This window comes from Paralichthys olivaceus, chromosome 12 (genome assembly GCF_024713975.1).
Source record: "Paralichthys olivaceus isolate ysfri-2021 chromosome 12, ASM2471397v2, whole genome shotgun sequence".
Taxonomy (NCBI): domain Eukaryota; kingdom Metazoa; phylum Chordata; class Actinopteri; order Pleuronectiformes; family Paralichthyidae; genus Paralichthys; species Paralichthys olivaceus.
Window position 1 is genome coordinate 17,032,594 of NC_091104.1, and position 18,058 is coordinate 17,050,651.

Consider the following 18,058-nt stretch of genomic DNA (forward strand, 5'->3'; position numbering starts at 1 on the left):
TCGACCCTCAAATGCTCTTTATGTTGAAGGATGCAAAAATATTAGTTTGTCAGTCAACAAGTGTCTGTTTTCCAAAGTCAACTCAACGAGAAAGCTCTTGTCGATTTAAATGTAAAATGTTTTGAATCAGTGTTGAAGATGTGGTGCACGAATCACAGAAATGCCACACAAGCTGTGGATGACAGTGATCTTGGGAGCCAGTAGGTGGCAATCTACCCAGCAATCCTCAGCAAGCACCTGCAGTGTCCCTGGATGTAGAGGAGGGGGCACAGATTGCAGAATCATGGCTGACCCATCTGACAGTAAACAAACAGTATCCATGTCATCTGCAGAGCTATATCAAATTTAGCAGCATAACATCTACAGCAAAAACATAACCATTTTATTAGTGGGGGGAAAAAAATGATTGCGGTGCAGGGCATTTCTGAATGAGATCTGCTTTGCTCATACTCACGACTGCCTACTATAATAACACGAAGCTGCCATCAGGCTTTTAAATTACCCTCCCCACCGAGCATGACATGCAAAGACTCTAACTGAAGGGCCGCCGGGCTCCTTCTGGCATCGGTGCATGGGACATTATTTTCATATTGCTGATTTTTATCAGAGTCGCTGCCATTGTTGTTGGCCTTTGGTCTGTGCCTTTCATTTCCCGCTGTCATGAGACTGATCCAAAAATTATTATTACTGCAGCGAGGAGGAAATTAATAAATGTCTGGGAAGGAAATTGGAGTTCCAGACAGTGTAGGTACAGTGTGATACACCTATGTGCATGTATTCACTTTTGTTTTAGCAAATGTAATAAACAATTAATGAGTGTGAATATGTGAAAACACAAGAAACTGACAGTGATTTGAATTTCAATGTTATTTTAATGATTTGTTTGTTATGTATTGTGTGTTTTATTTATGAAGCACTTTGTAACTTTGTTTTGAGAAGTGCTATTTCAATAAAGTTTTTTTTTCATTAACATTATTATATCATCATTACCATTATGATTATATTGTTTTTTCATTACCATTATTATTATTATTACGTTTGTTGTTATGATTATGATTACTATTAACTTTCCTAGTCATAGAGTAATGAGGCATAACAGAAGACTTGTGCACTGAGGATGTGATACTCTGGAAAAAATTAAATAATAAAAAACTTGGCTGGTAAGTGACACAGACTGAACTCCAACATTTCCCATGTCAACAAACTACTGATCCCAGTTGTGCAACACGGTGCAGCGCAGCCTGTTGACAGATGCTGAGGAGGGGAGCGTGTGATTGGTCCGTCGCGGTGGGTGTTTCCGCATTCCGCGCAGAGCTGTCAGCAGAAGCAGCGAGTTTGAAGACGCGGGGGGAAGCGGACTGTCGCGTCTGTGGAGAAAAGCTCCACAGTCAGTGTCTCCCGGGGGATCCACGCTGCAGAGAGGGGACGCGATGCCGCACATGCTGATCAGCACGCAGATCCGACTGGTGCGTAAACCCCGCGTCCGTGCCACGCTCTCAGGAAGAGGACGCGCGCTCGAGCCGGAGACGCGGGGATTTATTTATTGCTCCTACTAATAATCAGAGTGGATCACTGCAGATTGTAGATGTGCAATGTCCTGCAAAGTAGAAACAACAATCAGTGAAGGCTACAAGCGGTGCAAGCTGCGTGCATAGGGTTGTGTGAGTGTGTGCGTGTGTGTGTTTTTGCTATGGTGCCCTTAATCAAAAACACATGTTGCCCAGTTGTCGGCCTCTTGTTGCTGCATGTTCATTCTGCTGCCTGCACATGTAACAGCCTAATTCTATAGCTCTGAGTATTGGCTCATCTATTTATAGTCCGTCCAGATAGTAGAGATTATGGTCTGGCACAGAGCTGCAGGTGTAAGATGCTGCACCAATATCAGGAGACGGGTTGTTTGAACGCAGTCATTTACCTTCATATTTAGAACAAACTATGAGCTGTATAGTTAATGTGTTTAATATCTGTCTTCCAGGAGAATGGCCCGACAAATGTGGGAGATGAGTACTCCGATCCAGCTGTCATGAATTACCTGGGAGCCAGGAAAACAACCATGCTGGGAAACAATTTGTGAGTATTGCAGTCAGTAATTGTAGCGGGTGCAATGTGGCAGGCAGCTGCTCAAATGAGGGCAAGTAGATATTAATGTCTGTATATAAAGATGGACAACACGTCTCCACTTCCTCCCACTATCCAGAAATGAAGCCATCTTGCATCGAGGACATCAATTGGAAAAGTCTCGATCCACATCCTCGAACATTTGTGAGTCAGTCACAGCTCTCAGTAAGAATGTGGCCCAAAAAGACCCAATAAGAAAGGATGGGTTTGAGCAAAGATTATAAAGTGATTTCCGGGTTTGGTCACATTGGCTTGGCAACATACTTGTAATCGAGGAAAGCATTGAGGTCTGGTCGGGGTTCGGACACAAAACACAGAATGCCTGCTCGGTTAGTTTGTCTCGGGTTTGGACGGCTTCAGATGGATCATTGTGGCTCCAACTGCACTTTGCTGTCAATCATGACATTTCACCCTGTTTTTAGAGCGTTACATATCTATGAGCTATTCTGCAGTCAGCCACCAGGGGGGAAATTTAGAGGCTTTGGCTTCACTTTAGGGGAGATGTCATGTCGTCCATCTTTATATACAGTCTTGTGATTTATATCCATCGTTCAGCTCAGAGTTTCACAGTGAAGAGTTTCTATCTTTATCTGATTCATTTTTGGAAAGCATCACTACCGCCATCATGGAAATAGTAAACCATAACAGCACTTTTCCAATATGGACCTCCACACAGAGATCCGACTCCCAGGTGTACTGTAAATGTGCTCTTACTGAGCCCCATTTCCATATTTAGGCACTTAACGCTGGTGATTCTCTCATTTTTGGCAGTAAACGTGTACATATTGACGACAGCTGAGATCAGGTCACATGGAGCGAGGGGGTGGGGGGAAACCTGGTTTGCAGGTTTAGCATAAACCACTCAAACTGATAGAACACAGATCTGGGAAGTGTTGTCATTGGCAATCTGATTCAAATGTTGCTGGGAAACAAACCGAGGTGTGGGAGGAAGTGAACAAGCAGCAGAACAATTAACAGCATTCTACTTTCCGCCTAAATTTACTGACAGACCCGAGAAATCCCACATCTGTGGAAAGTACAGTAACTTTGTGTTTATGCTCATTTAGCTCCGAGTACCATGTGGACGATCCACCACGTCTCGTGTTGGACAAGCTGGAGAAGATTGGCTTCCGCGTGCTGACGATGACAGGGGTGGGACAGACGCTGGTGTGGTGCCTGCACAAGGAGACGGAGTGATCGATCATGGAGCCAGTGTTGACTGTATCAAAATACACCTGATCATTTGAATAGATAGATGAATTGTGCGGAACAGTTTTTTCTTGTGCTAACTTTGGTTCTCTGCTCCTTGTGTGTCACACTGACAGAAACATTAGCCAAGTCAGACAAAAGATCTTAAATCTGAGATTATCCCAGACGAAAGGTTTCAGATTACGATGGATAGTTGACACGTCAGGGGAACACCAAACTACATTCCACAGATTTTATGAGACTGCTTGTCCATGTTGTTTGCTGTTTACTCCTGATGACTGAGTTTAAGTTTATGGACTGAGGGCGCAGTATTAGAACTTAATTAAAGAAATTACAGTAGAGTCATTAAAAGGCCTCATCCAGTTCTTTCTTTCCTATAAGTACATAATAGACTAATAGAAAAGTTTGTGCTGACAGAAGGGTGTTTTGTAAGTTGTGATGATGTAATGATAATGATTGCTTGTGTAATTATTAATGAAATAAAATAAATACAAATTATGAATAAAATATTGAGTCCTTGTAATATTCACAGACAACATTGTATATATTTATATTGTATAGCCGTCTGACACTCCATCTAGCAGCCACCTAACAAATACATTTAAACAATATTAGAAAGCTCTTATTTGAGGTCTTGCACCTGACAGGGATGTTGCAGGATCAAACGTGAGGCACTGCAGACACAGAGCACAGGAGTCGACCTCTGAGAGCAAACAATCGCTGGTTGGTTTGGTTCCAGCTGCAGGTCTGCCAGCACATGTCTGGGGCCAGCCCCAGATCACCAATCCGCAAACCAGAAACCTTTCCAGCAAGCTCACAGCCAAACTTGAGATCTGCAGCCTCACACATGACTTAGCTTCCACCTCCACACCCAAGATCGAAAATGCAGTGGTGTTTCTCAGCTCCGTAGCCACAGGGATTCCACACATTCTTTGACTACACTGATATGGCAGCTTTGATAGGGACAATCTACAGAAATCAGGGAGGGGGGGGGGTAATATGAAGGACTCTGCTGCAGTTGTTGATAGGGCAGAGCATCCTGGTTCGCATGCAGCACAAGCCACTGTGGGCTCAGGGCAGGGTTGGTGGTGAGTGTGTTTCCTGTAATTGTATTTCCTCTGTTGTCATTTGGACAGAGTTTGTGTGTTTCTGGGCTTTTTTTTCCACATGGGGATATGAAAAAGAGCCACGCATAAACCAGTCCATGTGATGAGGGGATTTTGCAAGAGGAGAGGAGCAGATGTCTCCCACCACACCACTCCACAGCTGGACATTGTGTAACAGAGCCACGGCAAGGCAGAGGAAGGGGTGGTAGGGAGATGGATGGCTGGCTTGGATGTTGCAGAGCTGCCATGCGTCTCCTAAATATCACAATGACAAGAGAAAGCGCCGCTACGCAAGCCCAAAAGACACAGACACCCCATTACGCCATGGTACCCCAAGAAAAGGAAAATGAGACTTTGGATGAATAGATGTTCCACAGGCAGAGGACCTTGTTACAAAACCCAGGGCGACCACAACAGTCTGGCACTGAAACGTCTGACTTAATGTGGGTCACAGAGCGGTAGCGTGTCACTACGAAGAGCATAAACAAGCAATAAGGAAAGTCTTCTAGGTATCGGTTACATAAGCTTATTGTGAAAGGGCTTAAAACAGTAACTAAGAAGTAATTTGTTGAGGTCAATTTCATAGAAGAGATGGTTTTGAAGCAGGTGGCATGTTTTTCGGTTAAAGTAGAAACATTGAAAGGTCTCAAAACAATCATCTACCAACTCTACCCATACGTGCAAATATGATATATGAGGGGGAATATTCTTGAGATAAATGTTATCACAAGGTATGAGCCATTCATTCATTATTCAAGGACTGCCTCCATCAAAGATTTTCAGTGGGTGATTAAAGCAGTAGTTCTTCATTTTGCATAGAAACATCTCAATATTCTTTCTCAATGAGAAGAGAAGATCAATAAGACTTGAAATGTCCAATTCAATTTTAAGATGGAGCCACATGCAGTTGTAAGGAGGACGGTGGTGCCAGACTATTTCTTGGCTGAGAGCAGCGATTTTCCCAGAGTCTCTGCCGGTTGCCTGGCAAACTCATGGTGACAACAAAACTCCAGAAAGTCTCCTCCCTGCCAAGAATCAGTTCAGCACCCAACCTGCTGTGTGTCTGAAGGACTCTTCAGTCTGGAGCAGAGCTTCAGATGCAGTGTATATGAAGACCAGGGAACCTAAACCACCACCTCTAATGAGGGGGCCTCGTCTCCAGAGTATGTTCACGTTTCATCACATGGGACCACAACAATTCCCATTAAAGTCGACCTGGTGCTCCAATTGAGGCCTGATTAACAGGTTAACATGGAGGGCAATGAATTCTGCAGCTTAGATTACTACAACCCTCAAAAATGAAGTTGAAATAAAAATGCAGGCAACAGAAAATAATTATTTTTACATTGCACTTGATTGGCTGCGGTAATGAGGTAATGAGTTGTCACAGTTAACCAGGCGATGGCTGACAGATGCAAATGACATCATTATGCCGCTTTGATTTTGCGTGTTGTTGCAGGGCTAATCTGTTCTGGCTCTTTTACAACACAGTGAACAAAGACTAAACCCTCACTGATGCCTCAAATCTCTGAAGGTCTTATTATCACATACCCACAAACCTATTACTAATTAGCCATAGTGTAGTAAATGTAACCATGTTATATGAGATGATGCTGCATGGGCCATAAGGTATTACTGCAAAGATTCCTACTGAATTGTGATATATATATACTCTGAATGTTGAATTTGCCATGCATACACAACATGCTGTGCAGCCCTGATTCACCCCTGTAAGCTGAGTGAAGGAACCTGTAACTCTGGAACCACACGGCTTAACACTAAATCCTGACAAACAGAGACAGCATGCCCTCAGCAGAACAGCAGTCATCTTCAGTCTAACCCATTATTAATGTCGACCAACAACTTTATTATGCTGATGATTTACAAATGAAGCTTATAAAGCATCTTGTGTAATGTTGACTTTCATTTAAATGTAAATTTCTCCATGTGAACACTGATTACTGATTACCTTGACTTCATAACTGGAGCCTCAAAGCAAAATGGTGATGTGCTGAACGTCCTCGGCAGCACAACCATCTGTCAAGTTTTTGCAGAACGGATGTATTGGTCGACTTCTAATAAAAACCACAGAGTTGAAAATGTTTCTTTTTAGAAATTAAAAAATATTTATTTTGCCACAGTGTATACATACAAAAAAAAAAAACACACATGGAGCAGCTTAATGAAACAGGTCATTTCATAGCAGGCTGGTACCAGGCTGGGTTGTGCTGTGCTACGACCTGGCACCCTCGTCCTCCTCATCCTCTCTTTGCATTTGTTCTATGAGTTTCTGTCGCTCCGCAGCCTGCCTCATCCTCATCATCACCACGCTCTCGTAGTCACGCTCATTTGTCAGGGCGGCCTGCAGAGGAGACAAGTTAACGCAGAGAGGTCATTACACCACGGATCATGTTAAAACCAATGCATATGATTTAAAGCACATAAATATTTGTTATTTCTGAGAAAAATTCAGGATCATGGATATGGATCATTTCAAGCAAAAATATTGAATGACTGAGATTTGGACTGTTGGTCAAACAAAACACTCTTTGCATTTTTCCATTACATGTCCGTGTCTTTGAGACCGCACACCTTCACTTTGTAACACAAACGGGCTTTCCATTAGTCTCCAAACCCAAGATGAGATAGCCCTGAAGGCAGTGGAGTGGCGCTTCATCAAACTTCAAGGAAAATGTCTAACAAGCTATTGCACAAGCAGCGGGTCATAGAAAAGTTAAATGTCTTTGTTCATTATCATCACAACGGCGACACGGAGCAAATGACACCACTGTCACCATCCACCGCGTGTTTGTTTCCACGACGGAGCCTGTGGGTGCGGAGCGGAGGAGAGGGAGGCGAACTCGGACAGACGATCTTGTCTCATTTAACATCGACGCGGCGGCATGGGTGAACATGCATGAGACAGCGGCCTGCCGAGCATCTGTGACAGGGTAATTCCACTGCCTGAGGTCATTAAACCCCAAAATGAGGGCTGGGATTAGGCCTGGCAGTTTCCCGGCTTCTCACTGTGTGTGTTTATATGTGTGCGTGTGTGATTTCTACGAGGGGCTTGGGCTTGCATGAGGATAGCGAGATATTTTCTTACTGTGTGTGTGGGGGTGTCACAGAGGGAAGCCACTGGCTAATGGCTAATCAAGCAGGGTGGAACACAAGCCAGACGTCTCACAAACACACACAAATAAAAACCTTGATCTGTGTGGTCGTGAATGCCACACACAGGCCAGGATACACAACCACGCACGAGGCACGAGGGATTCTAAAGAAGTGAGGAGACAATTTTTAAATCATGCAAGCAAACGAATGCTTACGTCTGAATACTTACACATATTAAAAACACACTAACAGAGACCGTTGTGCCAATTTAAAGGGGGGGGGCATGTGTCCACAGAGTACGCCACTGTTTTATAGGATTATATCCAGGAAGTCTGGCGGGCCAAGGAAGTGTCTCTTTAATAAGACAGTGAGCTGCAGGAGAGACCGAGTGAGTGTGTGCATGACGGACTGAGAGGGAGAGAGAGGGCGATTGGAAGAGGAGAGGTAGGTTTTTGTCAGTGCACTCGCTGAGCTAAGGCATCTGGAAAACATCACGGGGACTCCAGCTTCCATGTGCTGAGAGAGAGAGAGGGTAAGCATGGAGGAAGAAGAGAGGAGAGGAGAGGGTCGGCAAAGGGGAAGTTACCCCCCAACTCCCCCCCGCCTTACCTCCATCACGACCCCTGGATTGAGGAAAGCTGCTATTATCATTCCAGTAATGTGAGCTCAAGCCCTTGTCTAACGCATAACCATGAAATATCACGCGAGCATCATTCGGTAAATAAATGATTCTCATTATTTCGAATTAAACAAAAAGAAGCAAGTACACAACTCAGCTGGTGAAAAAAAGTACAATATCTCCACGCTGCCCTGCCCTCTATTGGTCACTACAGTGAAGTGCACCTGAACGCTCACTAATTGGTCTGACCTATTCTCCACCCGGCGGGGTCACGGGTGGACTGGCCAGTGATGTAGGGGAATTCTGAGCATTAACAGGTGCTTTATGGGCCGCGTGACGCATTTTTTTCTCAGGATGAGGGATGTTTCCTTGCCCGGGGTGTTAACTCACAATGTACATGTTTAGCCAATGCATCACTCTGTAACTAAACACTTGCTGTGTGTATGCATGCGTGCGTGTGTGTTGCAGTAACCGCTGGGGCCCAGACTAAGTAGGAAACCGCAAAATACAAACAATGGGCCCCTGTACAAAGCCAAGAGCAGAGGGTACAAGGCCACCGCAGAGGTGGGATAGTAGTAAAACACACACACACACACACACACAAAAACAAACTCAGGATTAGCTATGTGACATCAGCACATGGCTAGGCCTCTAAACAGCACATCCCAGCCTGACCCCAGGCCAGTAATGACTTCATGAATACCAGAAGTGCTGTGAGTCAGTCAGTCAGTCAGTCAACACACATACACACACACACACACACACACACACACACACACAGAGAGAGGCATCTCACAGTGCAGGTGGCCACTGCGCTCCCTCAGCATAACTTGTCCTATCAGCTGCGTATTACAAAAAAAATGTTCCGCTGTTGTGCGAGATTTTGTGTGCGTGTGTAAGCATGTGAGCGAGTGACGGAACACTGAGCAGCATCAGTGCTTCCTGGTATGAATTTTATAGATAACTGGTGCTCAGCCTGAGGGATGAACCACTTTCTTTCTGTTTATGATCATTTACACAACTATCAAACCTTCCAGTCTTCATTCCTGCATCTGCATTCATTACATTTGTAGATTGATCGCTGAACCTTCACTGGAAACAACCATGAAAAAATGAAATAAAGCTAAACTCCCATCTGCCTTTGCTCATTCAAAGTTCTCAGTTAACTGGGATCATACAAAGGTCACGATTACTCTGACTACCCCCAAAGGTCTGCTGGACCATTACACTGTTTTTGTTAGTAAAGACCAAAAACTATGCTGAGATTAAGGCCCAAATCTACTTCCTGTATTTAACCCTTTACAAGCATGTGTCCTGCCAACATCTGGTTTCTGAATGGAGACTGGTCGAGACCTCTTTTTTATTTGACAGCAAAATCCTTGAACAGGAAAAACTCTGCAGAAATAGTCTGGGTGAATACATTCACAGATCACTGATTGTGACGACTACAATTACACGGGTCGATTATTTTATATGGAAGTGGCAGAATTTACAGTTATCCTTGAAACTTCACCAGGCGGGATGTTTAGTGTATGTAAAAATAACCCTATTAACCCTATTAAATATAAATCCCAAATCCAGCTGCAAAAGAGAAAGCATAAGTCCTTATTTTCACAAAATGAATATTAATATTTCTGTGTAGCAGTGACCTTGAGCTAAAACCCATGTCAACAAAACAAAACCTGAAAGAAGACAATACAATATGTGTGTGGACTGCATATTCAGCAAAGTAAAATATAAAGGTGAAGTGTAGGAGAAGAAAAAGGCAGCAGTGGATGTGATGTGCAATGTGAGTAGATTTGAGTCTATGTATGGAAGTGTATGCATGTGGTTGTATGTGGTCATGGTATTGGACGGAATGGAAGCCTATTGGACAGGGATGGAGTGTCTTTGGAAACTTTCTAAGTAAAGGAAATAAACAGTGAAAAGAGAAATGGCAGCAAAGACCTGAACTCCTGGTGCCCTGGCATTTCTCTTTTTGACGGATGAGCTCTGGGATCCTGGAATAGGGGAGGTGTGGGAGTTCAGCCTCTTTAATATCCAATAATATGCCGTTGTAAAAGCAAAATTATGTCTTTCACGTCTGAGCCTTCCGGGAAAAGCCCTCTGATTGCAATAGATTTCCCATTAAAACAAAAAGGGGCCGCAGGACTGGTAAGAATGCAGCCTGAACCTTGAAGATGTCAAAAATAACTCAGGCATTATGAGGGGAAAGTAAAAAGAAAACTGACAATGAAATCAAGGTTCCAAACACAAAAAGGTCTGTTCGCTTTGAGTATATGCATATGTGTTCCCATATAAGCAGGCCAACGTATCTGCAGCATTTAATGTGCAGAACAAACAGCGAGTGTGACTGCTGCTGTGCTGCATATTGTTTACTTCAATCTGAATCACAGGCATTATTTAATAATAACTAAAGATTCAGTGCCAGACAACATAGAAGTACATTCACAGTTTTACTGAGCACTCAATGCTGCAACAGCAATTGTTAAAAAATGATATTTAATGCGTGCAACAAAGATATCAAAATACGTTCAAGATTTCTCTGTATAACAGCACAAAAACACAAAAGCTATTTTATCTTTCCTCATAAATTCTAAACAAGCAGAAATAGTTTCTTTCGCAATCTTGCTGGCACTTCGGAGAATTTTTCTTCAATAGAAGTTTGCATGGCCTGCCTCCATCTCTACCTGGCTTACAGATGTGATGTTCTTTCTCAAGCTTGAGAAGGTTAAGTATTTTCTAATGGGGTTCAAATGATAAATTAGTTACAAAATGGCAACCAATTTAAATGTTTCAGTTCCCTACAGAGGATCCCTTCAGATGACGAGCTGTAACTTGGGAGTGTTCCCTGCCTCCGAACGTTCAATTTACGTAGTTTTAGTTATTTATTTTTATACTTTTCTTTATTATTATTTTTCTCACTATTTTCCTAATTTCCCTTTTTGTTACAGGTTGTGGGATGGCATGGGTTGAGGTTGTTGTTGTTTGTAATGCCCTGTAATTATTGTAAAATATTACATAACATATATTACCACTTCTGGAGGTAGATGTTTTACCTTTATTGGACATTTAATGGATGAAAATGACAAGGGGGAGGAACTAGATTCAAATGCAAGAAAGTATAACTACCTGGGTTTTACACCCATAGCCCACCACAAACACTCTTATATATCATATTATACAAATTGTTAACAAGAAAAAAACTGTGCTTGAAGTGGAAAGAAGGCAAGAAATTGCCTTTTCGTGTTGATTAGAGGCCGCTGTGTCCTTCGTCATGAGTTGATGAGTCCTCACTTGGTTTCCTATAACATCACACCTGGACTTTGTCTGGCGTAAGATCTCTGTCATGTGCCAGTCATGCAGCTGAGTTTCTACTCTTCGTTTTTACAGCCAGGCTGCCAAGTTTCAGTTGGAGCGTCTTCAAAAAGCCCAACACTGAGTCATAAATTTGGAGACAAACAGTGATGACACCGGTTACGATGATGACAAACTACTAACTTGGATGTTCTCACCAGAATTGATGGGAAGACATTACAAAGAGAAGCTACTAGAAACTGTTTTTAGCAACAGACACAGATAAGAACAGTCGACTGAACAAAATTCAATTGTCTGGTCTCGTGATTTTCATTCTCTCTGCAATTCTTGGCAGAATTTGCTGAGTACAGTATGTTCTGTGTTTGTCGTCACAGAACAATGTTTTTCATATAAAAGAATGAGAGTGTAAATCTATTCTAAATGCTGGCTGTCTAAGGGCCTCGATAGAGCGGAAGCTGGAGAACACACAACAAAGAGACACAAGAATATCAACCAAAGCCTCAGTTTGGGCTTCTAGCGCCAGTCAAAGCAATATCTGGAAACACTTTTTATCCTGCAATAACAAAAACATGCAGCATCCCAGATTTCAGGCCCAGCATAGCTACATCAAACCACACTGCCCGCTATGGTCAGACCTTAGAAAAGAGGCTTACATAGAAACCCAGTGAAGGCTAAATGCATCAGCTCTGAGGCTACATAGCATGACAACACAACTAACAGAGTAAGCCCAGCCTCGGTCAGGTCCTGTGAGGTCATTCCCAAATACCGCAGATAACATGAGCTCTTCACCCTAATTGTCTTCTAGCATGAAAGAGGTGGATTTTTTTTCTCTGAAGAGCAATGTTCAAAAATGATCTGTTTCAGTATTGAGTAAATGTTATGATAATTTCATTTGCGTGAGTAATTTTGTCTGGTCTTGCAGACTGTTCTGGCACTAGAGTGCAGAGCAAGAGAACAGGAAAGGATCAGATGGATGGCTGTTGTTTATTGGATCAATTTGAAAGGACTGGAGGAGCAGTGAAAGACATGATTTGTCCATTTCCTTCACACCCTCTATTTTCTAAGCCGAGCAAACAAGTGGAAGCATTGGGACTGTAGACAAAGGGAACCCCAGCCGTGTCCTCCTTTCTCCTGGAACACAGTGTTCATTGAGAGATATCCATGTGTGACAGCATTTTGGTGATTTTAATATACTCTCTTTATATATACAAGGTTGTTGAAGATTACATAAGCTGTGTCACTTCAGGGGCCGCATCCTTCAGAGGCTCCTTCAAATGCGCCCTTCTACCCCCTTGAAACGAAAGCTCCGACAGGTGGATGCTTCTCAGGCCAACCAATCACAGGATCCCATTTTTCAAAGGGATAATGGCGCCAACAAGCGATGAGACGTCCAATCCTTGAGTTTCACGCTTCAACTCAACTGAACAGCTAACGGTACGGTGACACCATTCAAGGAGCAGACTGTCTCATCTCGGTTCGGCCTTCGCGATTCATGCAGCCCACAAGAACTGCCTCTTTCGTGCGCAGAATTAGAACACAGCTGCATATAGAGCTTAGAAAAAAGCATCTTTCTACATAATATCAATAGGGCATTTTCAATGGAAGTGGCACTTACTGCCAGGGAAAGCACAACAAACTGCTCCAACCCTCTAATTTTAAACACAAACAAATTCCAAAGACATGAAAAATGTTTGCTGTTGTGAAACAATTTCCATTACTGTAATACTATAGAATGCCAAAGGCAAAGATAACACGCTGGAGGAATGCCAATTGGAAAATGCAACAAGTTATCTTTCTTGTGCAACCAGCGTTCCTGTCCATACATGTCTGCGTGGGATCGTGTGCTTTGGTTACATAGAGCAGCTATAGGCCTCCAGTCAGGCAGAAGGGCCTATGGAGTGGGGCGGACTCAGCGGCTTTAGACAAGCCGAGAGTCGGCAGGAAACCAGGAAAGCAGCAGAGCAGAGGGACAATGACATGGAGATTAGAGATCAGTTAACCTCCTCCCCCTGGGTGACCGTCCTGTTTGCTCGCTGACTATCACTTCCTTTTTTTTGTACACATCTACACCACACAGGCACGAACACAACCTGTTGTAAGTGCACTGACGCACCAGTCGGCTCTTGAGAAAATGAGCTGTGTGCATTTTTAGTATCTCTCAATATCAAAGGAATTCAATCAGCAGCTCCTGTGTTTCCCACAGGTAATGGGTGCAGCCAGCCAGGTTTGCATTATTGCTTGTGACTAAATGGCTAGCTAACAACGCAACTTGGATGAAGTCATCTGACTGTGGAGATGACAGCGAATTTAGACTGAGGAAATCTTGAGGAGAAAGAACTGAAGAAAAACTTCCACCCGGGTGCCTTAATACTCTTGTACTCTGACCCCACCTGCCTTATCTCTTAGGCAAAGGAGACTTTCACCAAGCGACACACCTGGAGGGCTTGGCAATGCAAGCGGCAGTTTAATAACAGGAAGGATTAGGAAAAAAAAAATAGGATCAAATGTCGAATGACACCCACCGAGGCAGTAGTATCAACACAGGTAAGAAACAGCCTCTTTGCAGTGACAATGGAGTGAATCGAGTGTGGCAAGGTGAAAGATGACTGCTGTGTGAGGAAAAGGTCATTTTCTATAACGTTGTTTCTGTTTCAAGGCTGCACAATGAAGACTTCTCTGTAACAGCTCAACAAGTCCCATCATGTCAAGGACAAGTTTGTCAGGGTGTACAGGTAGACGCAACCTAGTTTCCTGACAGAGACGTGTGTGAGTGAGTGGGATTCAAATATCCTGTATTTGCGCAGCAGGACAGGTAAGAATCACCTCATCATTCTTTATATATTCTTGTTATTTATCCTACTAGACAACTGCATGAATAGAAAACTGCTTCATCTCGTGACTCAAGTCTCCATCAGACAGATTCCTCATCTGTGTCAAAGATGGACCCTTTATGGCAGCGTTGGGAAAGATCATTTAAAAGGTGTTTCTTGGCCAATCTATTTTAATGGACTTCTTTAATTTTTTACTTGGCCATGGAGCGTTTCCTGAGCGTGATACTCACGGCTCAAAACCCGAGACCCCTCCTTGGCCAAACTGACATGTTTGAAAAGGAATGCTGTTGTGTCCACACTCTCCAATCTCCCGCTGCTACTAAAGTGCCGATAAAAAGCTTTACAAGCTAACAAAACCTGTTTGCTGTAGTGACTTACAAATTTACAGAGTGCATGTTTCAAGTCATGAACACAGACTTAATGTGGGCAAAGCTGTTTGAGACCATAAAATCTCAGACACTGAGCAGATTATCTAATCGTCATTCCAGCGCTGATGAACTGAGTTCTGTTTAACTCAATAAAATGATTACAGGTCACGAAATGCAAAAAGTCGTTTTTTTTGTGATGAAGTTTGACTTTAATTTTGAATGTTATTTTATTGTTTCATTTTGACCACAGTCTTTTTGGCAGAAGTGATATTTAAACAACAGACAATCCCCAAATTACGTTACAAACATGATATTTTTTTTAAACGTAGTGACTGTAGCGTGATAATATTCATGGAATAAGAATATTTCATTTCTTCTACATCCAGAGTCACTGCATAACTCTCACACCACAGCAAAGTAAACTCACTGCATCCAAGCTATTTGTACTTCTCAGAAAATCACAAACATGTGTTCATAAGTGAAGTTATCATCGTGATTTCTGACAGAAATAACAGTTAAGCCTCAACCTCCCAGAACTAAACATGAAGAGACACAATTACCATTTGCGAATCTGCAACTTTTGTTACTGGAAGTCTTAGGCAAGCTGATGGACTTCCTTTGCAGGATATGCGGCAGACCACACCTGCATTTATGGGAAAAACTGTGAAAAGTAAATATTTAGAAAGGAAAGCTTCAAAGCATTGTTGGAACATCCATCTGCTGCCAAATAATGCTGAACTTTCATTAAACCAAAATCAAGTGGAGCAAGTGCAATCTCTAAACAATGGCTGCCGATTCGCATCATAATGATACAGGCCAATGCTTACATCTGGCGCTACACTACGTGACAAGCACAGACCTGCTGCAGATTCTAGCATGATATGAGGGAAACCTGGATTATTAAAGGCTTATTCATAGTCTAGCGTTATTTATCAATTACCCTCATAGAAAATGTGTTTTCAGACTCACATATGTTCAATTAGAATTTCTCCTCTTTGTGTTTTGTTCCAGATGGTAGTATGCTCTTAAGCTTCACAACTTCCTAAGGATTTATTGTTGATCAAAGGAGGAGATACAAAAGGATACGAAGACTTTTGGGGATACATAAAAAGGACAAATTAAATGATTTAAGTCTCTCTTAATCAGATCTCCCACAATGCCACTGAGAACATCATTATACAGAAAGCAATCCTCTGCTCGTTGGCCTGGCAGGAACTCCAAGCGCCGTGAGGTGCTGTCCGTCAACATGATTAGCCTACCCCTAGCTGATTTCCGCCATATAACACATATTGGCAACAATGCCCACACAGACAGCTTTGGGGACCTGTCCTTCCTAAAGATGGGCCACAACTTGCTTCTACAAAGCTCCCAGAGCGAACAGAACCTCTTCATGGCCTGCTCTCCTCCACCAAAGCCTCCTCGTCTCAACCTGGATGAGACTGACGGTTCAGAGAGCCCTGACTGGTCTGCTGGTCACCACCACAGCTCCTACCAGAGGAGGAAGAAATGCAGCTCTATGCCGCTGCTGGACAGTAATGAAGTGGAAGAAGAGTTAGAAAAGATGGATGGGGACCAAAGAGGGACTAATGTCGCATATGGACCAGGTCGGGGTAGTGCAAGTTCAGAAAAGGATGGAGACACCACTGATATCTGTGAGAATACTACTGGTAAACAAAAGGACGAGGACAGTGGCTTTTCTTTCAGCCTCGACTTGGGCCCGTCAATCCTGGATGAGGTTTTGCAAGTGATGGACAAGCAGAACAATTAGACAACACTGTTTAACTACGTGAATGGAATATAAAGAGGAGTTCCAACTCAAGTTGTTCACACCTCTGAATTTATGGACAATGCAATATCCGAAAGAGATGTTATTTTTCACAAACACTTGGAGATGTATCTCTGATTTCATTATACTGAAGAGTGAAAAATAAGCTGTGGAGAGAACTGACAACATAAATGTTTCAATGGACGTAAACTAACACACTGGAAACACAGGAGCCTTCAGCATTTTATTAAAACATGTAAATCTGTGGATAAGATCATCACAGGAAACTTAATATTATCTCCTTTCTGTCAAAGGAGCCAGATATGTGTGCATCCGCTGTGGTCCACCGGGTTTGTTAAAAAGTAAGCATCATTCGGTTCAAAAAGTTAAACTAAAGAAAAGAATAAGTTAATGACACTTAGTTAATATTCTCCTTAGTTTCACCTCTTGCAGAGTTAGACACAACATTAAGTTAATAATTGAACCTTGTCAGATGAAAATGTCCAACTCCAAGTTGGACATTTTGACATTCTTTTACTTCACCCCTTCCTTTTACTTTATGTAATCCCCTAAACCACACTGTACTGCACCGAAAACGGCTGTTAAGACTTAAGAGTGTTGTGTTTAAGAAAAGAAAAGCTGCGGCTACAATCCAAGGTCCTCGAGCTGTGATGTCTTGGCTCTTGGCGTGCTTGCCAATCTATTGTGTGCAGAGCGCAATTTCTCCTCCGCACGCATCCCAGAGGCCCCACTCAAAGGTAGACCAAGGTACCCCCAATCTCTCATTCCCAACAATGCAGTGAAAACAAACACTTAGCTCTGCTTCCAATAAAAAGCCAGGCAGTGGTGGCAGGTTGGGCTGCAGACCAAGCCAGGCCACAGGTCCAAGACCTCAGAAAAAAAAAAGCAGGGGGCAAACTGTTTTCTTAGCTGCAAATCAGAGTCCGGTGCTCTGGTGAGTGGCACACGAGAAAGAAAGTGGTAAAGGGTAATGTGATACTTCCATATATGCAGGGGGTGTCGAGGGAGGAGGACCAGAGACATCCATTACTGCAGCACAAGTCCTGATTAGGGTTTAAACACTACCTTCTGACCAAACAGACCCCTGACACGCTTGCATCTCACACACACTGACACACAAGTAAAGAGCAGTGCACATGTAAACGTGTGCGAACGTGTGGTCAAGCTGGGATTTGTGCAGACAGTCTATGTCCATTTTTCTCCCGTCTGGACAGAAGACAGTCTGTGTCTTGGTAGGAGGCTGTGGGGCAAATCCAGAACCAGTCAAATTCCTAGGTGCCCAATGGATCCCGCCACAAAATATATATACGAACCACAGTTGTCCCGCTTCTAACAATAGATTCCAAAATCTATCTCTATCCTAGCAGAGACAGCAATGTCTGTGGGTACATCTGCACTGTATATCTGTTTTGGCATCTTCTATTCTATTTCGAAGTGGATATCATTGCCGCTGGTTCTTGTATATGTTGTGACAATAACACATTGTGAAATCTTTTTTTTTTTTTGCGTAGACATTTTTTTCACTGTGTTGTATTTTGGGGAAGTAAAGAAAAATATCTTTCAAATTGCAAGATTCGTGGTTTTGTGGA

General features: G+C 42.9%; 3 protein-coding genes across 3 annotated transcripts in view; 2 read left to right on the forward strand and 1 right to left on the reverse strand.

Annotated features, from left to right (window-relative positions):
• Positions 1 to 1,303: 1,303 nt before the first annotated feature.
• On the forward strand, positions 1,304 to 3,834 carry gchfr (GTP cyclohydrolase I feedback regulator). Its single transcript, XM_020084788.2, has 3 exons — positions 1,304 to 1,466; positions 1,976 to 2,070; positions 3,186 to 3,834. Exons 1-3 carry the CDS (start codon positions 1,431 to 1,433, stop codon positions 3,313 to 3,315), a joined length of 261 nt encoding a protein of 86 aa, XP_019940347.1. The 5' UTR covers positions 1,304 to 1,430; the 3' UTR covers positions 3,316 to 3,834.
• A 2,701-nt stretch (positions 3,835 to 6,535) lies between these two features.
• Positions 6,536 to 18,058, reverse strand: part of dnajc17 (DnaJ (Hsp40) homolog, subfamily C, member 17) — a 32,326-nt gene continuing 20,803 nt past the window's right edge. The window contains exon 11 of the mRNA XM_069535880.1: positions 6,536 to 6,795. Coding sequence (XP_069391981.1) covers positions 6,667 to 6,795 — 129 coding nt within the window. The 3' untranslated portion in view covers positions 6,536 to 6,666. The remainder of the gene's footprint in view (positions 6,796 to 18,058) is intronic.
• Positions 15,708 to 16,603, forward strand: LOC109627832 (cdc42 effector protein 3). Its single transcript, XM_069535881.1, has one exon. The coding sequence runs from the start codon at positions 15,840 to 15,842 to the stop codon at positions 16,449 to 16,451; it is 612 nt and encodes a 203-aa protein (XP_069391982.1). The 5' UTR covers positions 15,708 to 15,839; the 3' UTR covers positions 16,452 to 16,603.

Bases quoted from the DNA above. Each gene is read 5' to 3' on its own strand.
- gchfr (XM_020084788.2), top strand. From the start codon at position 1,431: ATGCCGCACATGCTGATCAGCACGCAGATCCGACTG. The intron at 1,467-1,975 runs GTGCGTAAACCC...TCTGTCTTCCAG, and splicing joins TCAGCACGCAGATCCGACTG to GAGAATGGCCCGACAAATGT. The intron at 2,071-3,185 runs GTGAGTATTGCA...ATGCTCATTTAG, and splicing joins ACCATGCTGGGAAACAATTT to CTCCGAGTACCATGTGGACG.
- LOC109627832 (XM_069535881.1), top strand. From the start codon at position 15,840: ATGCCACTGAGAACATCATTATACAGAAAGCAATCCTCTGCTCGTTGG.